The sequence below is a fragment of the Hylobates moloch genome, unplaced genomic scaffold (assembly GCF_009828535.3).
Source record: "Hylobates moloch isolate HMO894 unplaced genomic scaffold, HMol_V3 SCAFFOLD_17, whole genome shotgun sequence".
Taxonomy (NCBI): Eukaryota; Metazoa; Chordata; class Mammalia; order Primates; family Hylobatidae; genus Hylobates; species Hylobates moloch.
Window position 1 is genome coordinate 52,317,991 of NW_026652292.1, and position 15,124 is coordinate 52,333,114.

The window sequence follows — 15,124 nt, forward strand, 5'->3', positions numbered from 1 at the left end:
ATTGTGGGCTTTGGAACCAGACTTACTTAGTTTTGAATCTTGGCTCCCTCCCCTCTTGGATGATGACCTCGTGCAAGTTTTTTTTCTCTCTCAACCAGTTTTTCCAACTGACGAATGGGAATAAAGTATATGTTCTATGCAGTTTGTGATGATGATTAGCCAATATCTTGTATGCAATACTATCTGCACTTAGGAAGTAAATGCAAGCTTAATGATGATGATTAGATGGCACAAACGACAACTCTACTTGGCTCAACTTGTTTTTGGTAAACAAATGTAAAAACACTTAAAGAAAACTTCTCCATTTTCTGACAATAAAGTAAACATGTTGGTCTCTAGGAAAAGGAAGAATATGTCTTTGGACAACAAAAACCCCAAGTGATTATTTTTCCTTGAGAGGCCAATATACAATGTGAGTGTGCTGATCATAGTAGTTTGAGAATTTCTGAAATGAAAACGATTTTAGAGCTTAGTTCATCCAACAAGCTGGGAATACCCTCTCCAATGTTCCTGACGGGTGTACAGCCTGCACCTGTCTTCCTACATCTGTGTAATATAGACATGTTTGTATATGTTTAGGTGAGCAGCAGAGCTGGTTTTGTTTTGCTGTTGTTTTTCTTTTTACAGTTATTTATATTTTGTGTGATTTTCCCCTACCATATATGTGGAAACACATGGACTACATTTTAAATTTAAAAACCCCAATGTGATAGTTAAAAAATGTGTTGAAAGAATCCACCCACTCCCCAATTTTATAAGACATAAATCTATTATAATCATTCATGTTTAAATTGGTCATTCCTCCTGTGGACAAATCCATCTGGAAATTTTCTTCTTTACTTGTGATCTCCAGCAGTCACCGGAATCTTAAGTCAAGTATGAAAAAAACCTCAAAAATGTTGCTTTAAAAATTGATCCGTACTTTGCAATCTACATTTTTAAAAATACCATGCTTATTTTATCACTTCACTTCAAGACAAGGCCTCTAGATCAGAGGTCTCCAATCTTTTTGGCACCAGGACCAATTTCATGGAAGACAGTTTTTCCACAGACCGGGTTTGGAGATGGGGGAGAGATGATTTCAGGATGATTCAAGCACATTACATTTATTGTACACTTTATTTCTATGATTATGACATTGTAATATATAATGAAATAATTATACAACTCACCATAATGTAGAATCGGTGGAAGCCCTGAGCCTGTTTTCCTGCAACTAGATGGTCCCATCTGACATGATGGGAAGCAGTGACAGATCCTCAGACATTAGATTCTCATAAGGAGCAGGCAACCTAGATCCCTCCCATATGCAGCTCACAGCAGGGTCCGCGCTCCTATGAGAATCTAATGCTGCCGCTGATGTGACAGGAGGTGGGGCTCAGGTGGTAATGCAAGCGATGGGGAGCAGCTGTAAATACAGATGAAGCTTCATTTGCTTACCCACCACTCACCTCCTGCTGTGTGGCTTGGTTCCTAACAGGCCATGAACTGGTACCTGTCTGTGGCCCAGGGGTTGGGGACCCCTGCTCTAGATAACTCCTTTCCACCCTCTTCCTGCCTGATTGCTGAAATTATGGAGTCACCATTCCTACTCCTGCCCATCATCACATGACTGCCCCACCCAACTGATGAAAGGGATAACTGACCTGCACCTTGAAGAAAACCATCATCAAAGTGATCTAAGATGCTGTGGAAAACCAGTATGTTGGTTCTGCAAAAAATTAAACAGAATGGTCATATGATCCATGAATTCCACTTCTAGGTATAGACTCAAAAGAATGCTAAGTACCAACTTAAACAGATATTTGTGCACCATGTTCATAGCAGCATTATTCACAAGAGCCAAAAGGTGAAAACCACCCAAATGTCCATTGATGGATGAATGAATGAACAAAATGTGGGACGTACATACAACAGAATAGTATTCAGCCTTAAAAAAGGAAGGAACGATTTTCTATTATTCTAAATAATAATAGAAATGATATGGATGAACCTTGAAGACATTATGCTCAATAAAATAAGCCAGTCACAAAAAACCAAATATGGTGTAATTCCACAGACATGAGGTACCTAGAGTAGTCAAATTCACACAGACAAAAGTAGAATTATAGTTTCCAGGGTCTGAGGCGAGGGGAAAATGGGAAATGATTGTTTAATGGCATAGAATTTCAGTTTGGGATGATGAAAAATCTCTGGAGATGGGCAGTGGTGGTGGTTGCACAACAGTGTGAATGTACTTAATTAATGCCACTAAATTGTACATTTAAAAATGCTTAAGGTCGGGCATGGTGGCTCACACTGTAATCCTAGCCCTTTGGGAGGCCGAGACAGGCAGATCACTTGAGCTCAGGAGTTTGAGACCAGCCTAGGCAACTGGCGAAACCCCGTCTCTACAAAAAATACAAAACTCTTAGCCAGGCCAGTCGGTGAGCGCCTATAGGAGGATGGCTTGAGTGCAAGAGGTCAAGGCTGCAGTGAGCAGTGATCACGCCACTGCACTCCAGCCTGGGTGACAAAGTGAGACCCTATCTCAAAAAAATAAAAATTAAAAATAAAAATAGAAAGAGAGTGAACATGATAACTTCTATGTTATGTGTATTTTACCACAATTTTAAAAGTGCTAAGGTTGTAATGAATATATATAATATGCAATACCACTAGCATGCAGAAGAGGGCGGATGAGGTTCAAGCTTTACAGAAAAACTTGATTCAATTCGCTCCTGCAGCCAATTCTGACCGTGTCAGCGAATCATCCACACACCTGCAGCTCTGCTGAGAGAGTGCAAGCCGTGGGGTAAGAACCTTAGCTTTGTTTGTTGTAACTCTCATTAAAAAGATATAAGGGCTGCATGGGTCTTTTCTAAAGAGGAGATAATTTGAGCTAATATTGAGGGGAGTGAAGTAGGGTTATTTAGATTTTTAGTATTTACTATTTTGTCTAGATTAATGATTAGTGACCTTGGGGCTATTGATCTGAGGAATTTCTTGCAGATGCTTGAGAGCATGGGTTTCTTTTCACTGATTGCAGATCAAGCCTGGTCAGCTCTTCTATTCAGATTGAACAGTCCCGTGCATTGTGGCAAGTTTTCTCTAGCTCTTATTTCCCCATGGTGTACGTTAACCTCTGCTAGATGAAACCTTTGGCTATTTAAGGCATATTTGTTGCTCCTTTACCCCGTTGAAAAGTTTTGCATTTGTGTTACCTGTTTAAAAGTAGGGGCAGATCTGATGGATCTTGTACAATGCAGTTCTTATTCCGTTTCCTTCAGAAGTGGACACAGAGGGCCATATGTGGTTGCTGTAAAGAAGAGGATGGTTAACAACCTGTGAGCATTTGATTTCTTGATGAGCTTTCTCCCAGATCACCTACATTGAGCTATTAATTAGGAATAGCATGCACTTCGAGTTTTATTTCAATTCTTGTGAACTTATAACTTCCCTAAGAATATACATACATGTAGGCAAAGTCTCTTGAACTTTGTGGCACCTAGCAGAGTGTCCCATGCAGCTGCATGAAGCTTCATAGAGAGGGGTATGGAGTGAGAAAGGAGGAAGTGGCCGCCATGGCAGCTGGTCAGATCAATGGATTCAACCTCGGTGATTCGGTCCTTAGGATGTGATTACATCCTAAGCTACCTCATTTCAAGGTTTGAGGTGCCTTGCATTTGGGTTTAGCTACCATCCAGAAGGAACCAAACAGGTCTGGGTTCAAATCTCTGCTTCTTCAGTTGGTCATCTTGGACAAGTTACTTTACCTCTGAGCTTTAGCTCCACCATCTGTAAAATATGAATAATAATGGCCGCCAATTTGTTGAGTTGTTTAGGGGTTAAACAAGATAATGGACAGAAAACACTTAGCTCCATGTCAGACACATAGGAAATACTAAAAAGAAGTCATTCTTACTCTTATGTTGCAAAGATCATTCAACATTCAATAGGTTCTTAGTTTCTTTTCTATTTCCTTATATCATTGGGAAAAGAGAAATTAGATGATTAAATATTCTTTGGTAAAACACTAGTTGTCATTTGATGATGTCTTTTGACTTGGACTTTTAAATTATAAGATATTAAAGATGTATTAAGGAAGGTCATTCTCTATTTTTTACCTGCTTTTAACATAGTAGTAGAGATATGATATTAACATATATATACTATTTATAGAATTACATCACCAACATGGTGAAACCCCATCTCTACTAAAAATACAAAAATTAGCTGGGCGTGATGGCGGGTGCCTGTAATCCCAGCTACTCAGGGGGCTGGGGCAGGAGAATCACTTAAACCTGGGAGGTGGAGCTTGCAGTGAGCTGAGATCACGCCGCTTTACTCCAGCCTGGGCAATAGAGCGAGACTCCATCTCAAAAAAAAAAAAGTTTATGTCCTACTTTTAAAATTGCTTTAATGAGGCCAGGCACAGTGGCTCACACCTCTAATCCCACCCATTTGAGAGGCTGAGGTTGGAAGATTGCTGGAGGCCAGGAGTTTAAGACCAGCCTTGGCAACATAGTGAGACCCTGTCTCTATATAAAAGTTGTTTTTATAAAATGTAATAATGCATAAGTATTGCCTGAGAGATAGGACCTTTACTATTATTATATTAAGAGAAGTTCAAAAGAGTTCCTCTCCCATTACAGTCCCAGATAAGACTGTGGTATTGGGCAGGGGGAAGAAGTGGGTAAGAGATAGAAACTCTGACTTAGCCCAGAGAGTTCCAGCTAAACCAACTAGGTTAGATTCTGCTGCATTCTTAAGCGGCCATGGCTCTAAGACCTAGAAGCTTAAAGTCAGTTGCTACAAATTAAGCACTCTATGAGATGATAATATTAAAAGCACCTTTGTCAACCTAATGATTATAACCGCCAGGGTCCTATCAGGCCATAACAGAGCCTGAGGCAAAAGAAACAATCAGTAATACTGATCCTGTCTTTATGAAAAATTTGATATTTTGTTCAACATAGATTCTTGCATTAATTTTCATTTTTAAAAATATTTCATGTAAACATTATCTTGATTACTGAGTTCCTTGGGATCCCCTTAACATTTATGCCTTCCTTGCTTCACCCGAGTCTTGACCTGATAACTGCCACCATTTATTAAGTGTGATATGCTAGGCATGGTACTAAGTGACTTATATACATTGTCTTTTTTTTTTTTTTTTGAGACGGAGTCTTGCTCTGTCGCCCAGGCTGGAGTGCAGTGGCGCAATCTCGGCTCACTGCAAGCTCTGTCTCCCGGGTTCACGCCATTCTCCTGCCTCAGCCTCTCCCAGTAGCTGGGACTACAGGCACCCGCCACCACGCCCAGCTAATTTTTTTGTATTTTTAGTAGAGATGGGGTTTCACCGTGGTCTTGATCTCCTGACCTCGTGATCCGCCCGCCTCGGCCTCCCAAAGTGCTGGGATTACAAGCGTGAGTCACCGCGCCCAGCCTATACATTGTCTTATGCCTCTTCACAAGCTCCATTTTACAGATGACAAGACCAAACCTTTCAGAGATTAAATAAATGGTCCAAGTACATAGCTAATGAATGGTTAACATTGGACTTGAACACAGATCCATCAATTCCTAAAACCAAACTCATTCTTTTTTTTTTTTTTTTTTTTTTGAGACTGAGTCTTGCTCTGTTGCCCAGGCTGGAGTGAGGTGGTGGCGTCTCAGCTCACTGCAACCTCTACCTCTTGGGTTCAAGTGATTCTCCTGCCTCAGCCTCCCAAGTAGCTGGGACTACAGGCTCATGACACCACGCTCGGCTAATTTTTTGTATTTTTTTTATAGAGACAGGGTTTCACCACGTTAGCCAGGATGGTCTTGATCTCCTCACTTTATGATCCACCTGCCTCAGCCTCCCAAAGTGCTGGGATTACAGGCCTGAGCCACTGCACCTGGCCCACCAAACTCATTCTTCAACCATCCTGCCCTGCACTGTATCAGGAATTCACAACATAAATTCATTCATTCAACACATATTTATGAAAGCATATTATACATCATGTTGTGCTAAGGATTAAAACATTGAAATTCATACATACAAGGATTCATTCATTCATATGTGCATTCAACAAGCAGTAATGAGCAGGCACCATGTGTCAAACACTATGCTACATGCTGAGGATACAGAAGTGAACAAGACAGACAGCTATCATGGGAATGAACGGAGAGGGGACAGTTGATAAACACATGAATGAAAGTTTATTTACTAAGAGGTCATTCAGAAGAGATCCTGAATTCATGGAAAATTGTTTTCTGCATCTAGTGGCATGGAAATTAAGATATTCTGAATTTTAATGTATAGTTTTAAGAAAACTGAAAGAAAATATAAAATTTATCATTATACATTAGATACTATGAACACAATAATTTGAATAGTAATTACACTTCCAGGCCACAGTTGTAAACTGATTTTCTATTAGAAATATTTAAAAGTAGATGTAGAAAACTTACTCTTAAATATATGAGTTCAAAAATCCAGCAGAAACTAAATTAATTAAATAGCATATTCAACTGTTTTTTTCTGATAATTATACTATGTTATATTTACATATTAATGCAGTATAATATTTTAGTATGTATTACACTCTAGGGAGTCACTGAAATGTCAGCAAAGAAAAATACGGCCAGAGGCATCTTAAGTCATTTGACCACGTTTCTAAAAGTTGGTGTTTTGAGAAATCACCTAAATGTGGTGACCTTACCAAAATGATTGCTTTTTCTCCAAGATATTTGAGAACACTTACCAGAAACAATAGTTTACAAAATATAAAAATTATATGACCAATGTGGATAATTAATATTTTTACAAAAGAATTCTCCAAGTTTACAATGTAAGGGAGTTCACACAAAGAAACTATGATCATATGTGTTCCCAAGATCAGAGATAAGATGCTCTCTCTCCTTTACTAGTATCAGCGGCTAATGGAAAACTTGGGAGTGGCCCTCTCACTCCCTACTATCCATAGGTTTTCTGGAATTTCTTCACTTCAAGAAAAATACTAGACTTGGGAAGGTTCTAGAGAAAGAGAAATACAGATGAGAGAGAGGTAACATCTGTTAAGGGAAACAGAGAGAGACTGGAGAGTGATTTTTTTGCATAGAATGATCAAAAAAGGACTCCCTGACAGTGATCTTCATGCAGAAATCTAAACAGGGTGAAGAAGCAAGCCACTTGTCTGGGGAAAGAGTATTTTGGAGAGAGAGAGAACAGCAAGAACAAATTTAAAGATCCTGATGTGCTTGGAAAATGTGAGGAAGGCCTGGAGTGGAGCTTATGTTTTGATTCTGCCCCACCTTTGTTACCCCGCCATGTTTGTGTGCATTCCTGTGGGTGGGCGTGGCCACCGCCTCCCCCACCTCCCATCCAGCCTTTCAGAATGATGGGAGCATGACACGCACAGAGAAGTCTCTCTACCCCATCCTCTTTCTGTTGAGCATATCTTTTGCTCTCTCTGCTTGTCTATGGGAGTGACCTGTCTGAGGGAGGTTGAGGGTCAGTGTGTAACAGATACATACAAATGGAAGCAGAGAAACTCCCTCACTAACTTGTCACCTGCCCTTGGTGCCTTCCGAGTGCCTGGTGTGGGGACACGTAGAGTTAAATTGTTTACTAATTTGAAATTAGAATCTAACCACTTCTCTCCACTTCCGCTGATACATTCTCTCTGGCACAAGTTACTCTATAGTGTCCCAAGGAGTCTTCCCTGCCAGCCTTGTGGCTCCCAGTCATTTCCACCCAACAAACAGAGGAATCTTTTTATGTATTTATGTACTTATATATTTATTTATTTTATACTTTAAGTTCTGGGGTACATGTGCACAACACGCAGGTTTGTTACATAGGTATACACATGCCATGGTGGTTTGCTGCACCCATCAACCCATCATCTACATTAGGTATTTCTCCTAATGCTATGCCTCCCCTAGCCCCCCACCCCCCGACAGGCCCCAGTGTGTGTCAATGTGTTCTCATTGTTCAACTCCCAGTTATGAGTGAAAACATGTGGTGTTTGGTTTTCTGTTCTTGTATTAGTTTGCTGAGAATGATGGTTTCCAGATTCATCCATGTCCCTGCAAAGGACATGAACTCATTCTTTTTTATGGATGTGTCATATTCCATGGTGTATATGTGCCATATTTTCTTTATCCAGTCTATCACTGATGGGCATTTGGGTTGGTTCCAAGTCTTTGCTGTTGTGAATAGTGCTGCAGTAAACATGTGTGTGTGCATGTGTTTTTATAGTAGAATGATTTATAATCCTTTGGATTGATACCCAGTAATGGCATTGCTGGGTCAAATGGTATTTCTAGTTCTAGATCCTTGGGGAATCGCCATATTGTCTTCCACAATGGTTGAACTAATTTACACTCCCACCAACAGTGTAAAAGCATTCCTATTTCTCCACACCCTCTCCAGCACCTGTTGTCTCCTGACTTTTTAATGATCACCATTCTAACAGGCATGAGATGGTATCTCATTGTGGTTTTGATTTGCATTTCTTTAATGACCAGTGATGATGAGCTTTTTTTCATATGTTTGTTGGCTGCATAAATGTCTTCTTTTGAGAAGTGCCTGTTCATATCCTTCACCCACTTTTTGATGGGGTTGTTTTTTTCTTGTAAATTTTTTTAAGTTCTTTGTAGATTCTGGGTATTAGCCCTTTGTCAGACAGATAGATTGCAAAAATTTTCTCCCATTCTATAGGTTGCCTCAAACAGAGGAATCTTTAAAATGTATGTCAGAACCAAAGGGCTAATATCCAGAATCTACAATGAACTCAAACAAATTTACAAGAAAAAAACAAACAACCCCATCAAAAAGTGGGCAGAGGACATGAACAGACACTTCTCAAAAGAAGACATTTATGCAGCCAAAAAACACATGAAGAAATGCTCATCATCACTGGCCATCAGAGAAATGCAAATCAAAACCACAGTGAGATACCATCTCACACCAGTTAGAATGGCCATCATTAAAAAATCAGGAAACAACAGGTGCTGGAGAGGATGTGGAGAAATAGGAACACTTTTACACTGTTGGTGGGACTGTAAACTAGTTCAACCATTGTGGAAGTCAGTGTGGCGATTCCTCAGGGATCTCGAACTAGAAATACCATTTGACCCAGCCATCCCATTACTGGGTATATACCCAAAGGACTATAAATCATGCTGCTATAAAGACACATGCACACGTATGTTTATTGCGGCACTATTCACAATAGCAAAGACTTGGAACCAACCCAAATGTCCAACAACGATAGACTGGATTAAGAAAATGTGGCACATATACACCATGGAATACTATGCAGCCATAAAAAATGATGAGTTCGTGTCCTTTGTAGGGACATGGATGAAACTGGAAAACATCATTCTCAGTAAACTATCGCAAGGACAAAAAACCAAACACCGCATGTTCTCACTCATAGGTGGGAATTGAACAATGAGAACTCATGGACACAGGAAGGGCAACATCACACTCCGGGGACTGTTGTGGGGTGGGGGGAGGGGGGAGGGACAGCATTAGGAGATACACCTAATGCTAAATGACGAGTTAATGGGTGCAGGAAATCAACATGGCACATGGATACATATGTAACAAACCTGCACATTGTGCACATGTACCCTAAAACCCTAAAGTATAATAAAAAAAAAAAAATTATGGAAAAAATGTATGTCAGAACCTGCCACTCCTGACTAAATCTTCTGCTGGTTTCTTATTTCAGTCAAAGGAAAATTGCCAAGTTCTTACAAGATCCGACCTCTTCTCTGATTCCCTCCCCTAGCTCCACTCCAGGCCTTCCTCACATTTTCCAAGCACATCAGGATCTTTAAATTTGTTCTTGCTGTTCTCTCTCTCTCCAAAATACCCTTTCCCCAGACAACAAGTGGCTTGCTTCTTCACCCCATTTAGATTTCTGCATGAAGATCACTGTCAGGGAGTCCTTTTTTGATCATTCTATGCAAAAAAATCACTCTCCAGTCTCTCTCTGTTTCCCTTATCTTAGTTATTTTTCCTTCAACTCAATATCACTGCCTGATATTGGTCCCCACCCAAATATCATCTTGAACAGTAGCTCCCATAATTCCCACATGTTGTGGGAGGGACCTGGTGGGAAGTAATTGAATCATGGGGGCAGGTCTTTCCCATGCTGTTCTTATGATAGTGAATAAGTCTCATGAGATCTGGTGGTTTTATAAAGGGGAGTTTCCCTGCACATTCTCTCTTGCCTGCTGCCACATAAGACATGACTTGGCTCCTCATTTGCCTTCCACCATGATTGTGAGGCCTCCCCAGGCATGTGGAATTGTGAGTCATAACATATAAATGTATTGTTTTGTTTGCAGTCTCTCTTTTCTTACCCTCTCTTTAGAATATAAGCTGTGTAGAAACAGGAATCTGTTCTGTTCACTGCTACTTCCCCAGTGCCTAGAAAAGTTTCTGGCAGAATAGGTACTTAATAAATATCTTGAATAATGAATATTGTAAAATCTTAGTACTCTAACTACCTCTGTTCTATGTCTAATCCAACCACGTGAAGCCTGACATGTCTCCCAAAGTCCTCAGAATTCTATATCCTTCAATTTCCTCATCTATCCAATGGGAGTAATAGTACTTCCCTCACAGAGTATGGTGATAAATAAATGAGATAATATACATGAAGCAATTAGTATTTATCTTGGCACATTGAAATCTAACCTGAAAGCTTTGATTCTATGCCATAACAGAATTCAACAGCTGAATATCAAGACCTTTGAATTCAACAAGAAGTTAAGACATTTATAGTTGTCTAACAACAGACTGAAGATTGTAGCTTGGTATTCACTGGCAGGTCTCAGACATTTAGATCTTTCTTTTAATGACTGACACCATGCCTATCTGTGGGGAAGCTGGCAACATGTCACACCTGGAAATTGTTTTTCAACATTAATACTATTATTTGGCAGCAATCCAGATTGCTTTTGCCACCAACCTGAAGACATATAGAGGCAGAAGGACAGGAATAATTCTATTTGTTTCCTATTTTGAAACTTTCATCTGGAAGGTAAGTGTTGAAAGTCAGATATTGGCTCCAGGGACTTTCTATATCCACAAATACAAAAATTGAGGGGTAACTCCTTGATATCAAGTCAAAGGCTCACAATGTCTGGTAATAAAACAAATTACTTTCAATTTTCTTGAAATCTTCAGGCTATCAAAAGGAAATGTGAGAGAGGGTGTTGAGTCTGACCTGACAATGCAGTTCTTAAACCAAAGGGCCATTATGCTTCTCCTCTCTGAGAATCCTGACTTGCCTCAACAATGGAGACATGGCACAGTAGCCAGCTTGGAGACTTCTCAGCCAATGCTCTGAGATCAAGTCGAAGACCCAACATACAGGTTGGGACCTTATTCCAACCTCTTGATGAATGTAGTCAGATGTTGGCATTTTTTTTCACAAATAAAAATCCTACAGGATTTAACAAACCAAATAAAAAACTAATATTATATACTGTCTTTTTAGGGTTTTGAGCTCATCTTCATCATTCATATGAGGAAATCAGTGGTAAAATCCTTGGAAATACAATGAGACTCATCAGAAACATTTACATATTTTGTAGTATTGTTATGACAGTAGAGGGCGACGCTCCAGAGCTACCAGAAGAAAGGGAACTGATGACCAACTGCTCCAACATGTCTCTAAGAAAGGTTCCCGCAGACTTGACCCCAGACACAACCACACTGGATTTATCCTATAACCTCCTTTTTCAACTCCAGAGTTCAGATTTTCATCCTGTCTCCAAACTGAAAGTTTTGATTCTATGCCATAACAGAATTCAACAGCTGGATCTCAAAACCTTTGAATTCAACAAGGAGTTAAGATATTTAGATTTGTCTAATAACAGACTGAAGAGTGTAACTTGGTATTTACTGGCAGGTCTCAGGTATTTAGATCTTTCTTTTAATGACTTTGACACCATGCCTATCTGTGAGGAAGCTGGCAACATGTCACACCTGGAAATCCTAGGTTTGAGTGGGGCAAAAATACAAAAATCAGATTTCCAGAAAATTGCTCATCTGCATCTAAATACTGTCTTCTTAGGATTCAGAACTCTTTCTCATTATGAAGAAGGTAGCCTGCCCATCTTAAACACAACAAAACTGCACATAGTTTTACCAATGGACACAAATTTCTGGGTTCTTTTGCGTGATGGAATCAAGACTTCAAAAATATTAGAAATGACAAATATAGATGGCAAAAACCAATTTATAAGTTATGAAATGCAACGAAATCTTAGTTTAGAAAATGCTAAGACAATGGTTCTGTTACTTAATAAAGTTGATTTACTCTGGGACGACCTTTTCCTTATCTTACAATTTGTTTGGCATACATCAGTGGAACACTTTCAGATCCGAAATGTGACTTTTGGTGGTAAGGCTTATCTTGACCACAATTCATTTGACTACTCAAATACTGTAATAAGAATTATAAAATTGGAGCATGTACATTTCAGAATGTTTTACATTCAACAAGATAAAATCTATTTGCTTTTGACCAAAATGGACATAGAAAACCTGACAATATCAAATGCACAAATGCCACACATGCTTTTCCCCAATTATCCTACAAAATTCCAATATTTAAATTTTGCCAATAATATCTTAACAGACGAGTTGTTTAAAAGAACTATCCAACTGCCTCACTTGAAAACTCTCATTTTGAATGGCAATAAACTGGAGACACTTTCTTTAGTGAGTTGCTTTGCTAACAACACACCCTTGGAACACTTGGATCTGAGTCAAAATCTATTACAACATAAAAATGATGAAAATTGCTCATGGCCAGAAACTGTGGTCAACATGAATCTGTCATACAATAAATTGTCTGATTCTGTCTTCAGGTGCTTGCCCAAAAGTATTCAAATACTTGACCTAAATAATAACCAAATCCAAACTGTACCTAAAGAGACTATTCATTTGATGGCCTTACGAGAGCTAAATATTGCATTTAATTTTCTAACTGATCTCCCTGGGTGCAGTCATTTCAGTAGACTTTCAATTCTGAACATTGAAATGAACTTAATTCTCAGCCCATCTCTGGATTTTGTTCAGAGCTGCCAGGAAGTTAAGACTCTAAATGCGGGAAGAAACCCATTCCGGTGTACCTGTGAAATAAAAAGTTTCATTCAGCTTGAAACATATTCAGAGGTCATGATGGTTGGATGGTCAGATTCATACACCTGTGAATACCCTTTAAACCTAAGGGGAACTCAGTTAAAAGACATTCATCTCCCCGAATTATCTTGCAACACAGCTCTGTTGATTGTCACCATTGTGGTTATCATGCTAGTTCTGGGGTTGGCTGTGGCGTTCTGCTGTCTCCACTTTGATCTGCCCTGGTATCTCAGGATGCTAGGTCAATGCACACAAACATGGCACAGGGTTAGGAAAACAACCCAAGAACAACTCAAGAGAAATGTCCGATTCCACGCATTTATTTCATACAGTGAACATGATTCTCTGTGGGTGAAGAATGAATTGATCCCCAATCTAGAGAAAGAAGATGGTTCTATCTTGATTTGCCTTTATGAAAGGTACTTTGACCCTGGCAAGAGCATTAGTGAAAATATTGTAAGCTTCATTGAGAAAAGCTATAAGTCCATCTTTGTTTTGTCTCCCAACTTTGTCCAGAACGAGTGGTGCCATTATGAATTCTACTTTGCCCACCACAATCTCTTTTATGAAAATTCTGATCATATAATTCTTATCATACTGGAACCCATTCCATTCTACTGCATTCCCACCAGGTATCATAAACTGAAATCTCTCCTGGAAAAAAAAGCATACTTGGAATGGCCCAAGGATAGGCGTAAATGTGGGCTTTTCTGGGCAAACCTTCGAGCTGCTATTAATGTTAATGTATCAGCCACCAGAGAAATGTATGAACTGCAGACATTCACAGAGTTAAATGAAGAGTCTCGAGGTTCTACAATATCTCTCATGAGAACAGACTGCCTATAAAATCCCACAGCGCTTGGGAAGTTGGGGACCACATACACTGTTGGGATGTACATTGCTACAACCTTTATGATGGCAATTTGACAATATTTATTAAAATAAAAAATGGTTATTCCCTTCATATTAGTTTCTGGAAGGATTTCTAAGAATGTATCCTATAGAAACACCTTCACAAGTTTATAAGGGCTTATGAAAAAAGGTGTTCATCCCAGGATTGTTTATAATCATGAAAAATGTGGCCAGGTGCAGTGGCTCACGCCTGTAATCCCAGGACTTTGGGAGGCCAAGGCGGGTGGACCACGAGGTCAAGAGATGGAGACCATCCTGGCCAACATGATGAAACCCTGTCTCTATTAAAAATACAAAAATTAGCTGGGCGTGGTGGTGCATGCCTGTAGTCCCAGCTACTTGGGAGGCTGAGGCAGGAGAATTGCTTGAACCCGGGAGGTGGCGGTTGCAGTGAGCCGAGATCGAGCCACTACACTCTAGCCTGGTGACAGAGCGAGACTCCATCTCAAAAAAAAAAAAGAAAAAAGAAAAAAACAAGAAAGAAAAATGGAAAACATCCTCATGGCCACAAAATAAAGTATGATTCAATAAATTATAGTACATTAATGTAATATAATATTACATGCCACTAAAAGGAGTGAGGTAGCTGCATATTTACTGGTATGGAAAAAACATATTAATATGTTATAAACTATTAGGTTGATGCAAAACTAATTGTGGTTTTTGCCATTGAAATGGCATTGAAATAGAAGTGTAAAGAAATCTACACCAGATGTAGTAACAGTGGTTTGGGTCTGGGAGGTTGGATTACAGGGAGCATTTGATTTCTGTGTTGTATATTTCTATAATGTTTGAATTGTTTAGAATGAATCTGTATTTCTTTTATAAGCAGAAAAAAACAATAAAGATGGTTTTTAAAGCCTACACATCCTACTCATTTGGCTTGATTCTTCTTTCTGGTCTCACAGGTCACAGGAAGAAAAGCACTCCTGAAATTTTTGAAATTATATTTCAAGTATTGAAAAATACTTTGAAATTATATTTCAAAAATTATAATTTTGCAAAATTATATTTCGAAAACAAACATCATGTCACTTCTCTGGTTAGAAAAAAATTTTGTGGCTTAAA

At 39.2% G+C, this 15,124-nt stretch overlaps 1 protein-coding gene across 3 annotated transcripts; it reads left to right on the plus strand.

Annotated features, from left to right (window-relative positions):
* Positions 1–2,724: 2,724 nt before the first annotated feature.
* On the plus strand, positions 2,725–14,920 carry TLR10 (toll like receptor 10). Of its 3 annotated transcripts, none has more exons than XM_058430261.1 (3): positions 2,725–2,794; positions 11,180–11,368; positions 11,493–14,920. In XM_058430261.1, exon 3 carries the CDS (start codon positions 11,555–11,557, stop codon positions 13,988–13,990), a length of 2,436 nt encoding a protein of 811 aa, XP_058286244.1. In that variant the 5' UTR covers positions 2,725–2,794; positions 11,180–11,368; positions 11,493–11,554; the 3' UTR covers positions 13,991–14,920. The 3 variants fall into 3 exon arrangements, with proteins under 3 accessions (XP_058286244.1, XP_031991698.1, XP_031991699.1); XM_032135808.2 differs by lacking the exon at positions 2,725–2,794 and adding an exon at positions 3,047–3,326; XM_032135807.2 differs by lacking the exon at positions 11,180–11,368.
* The last annotated feature ends 204 nt before the right edge of the window (positions 14,921–15,124 follow it).

Excerpts from the sequence above, each read along its gene's own strand:
- TLR10 (XM_058430261.1), top strand. The coding sequence starts at position 11,555 with ATGAGACTCATCAGAAACATTTACATATTTTGTAGTATTGTTATGACA.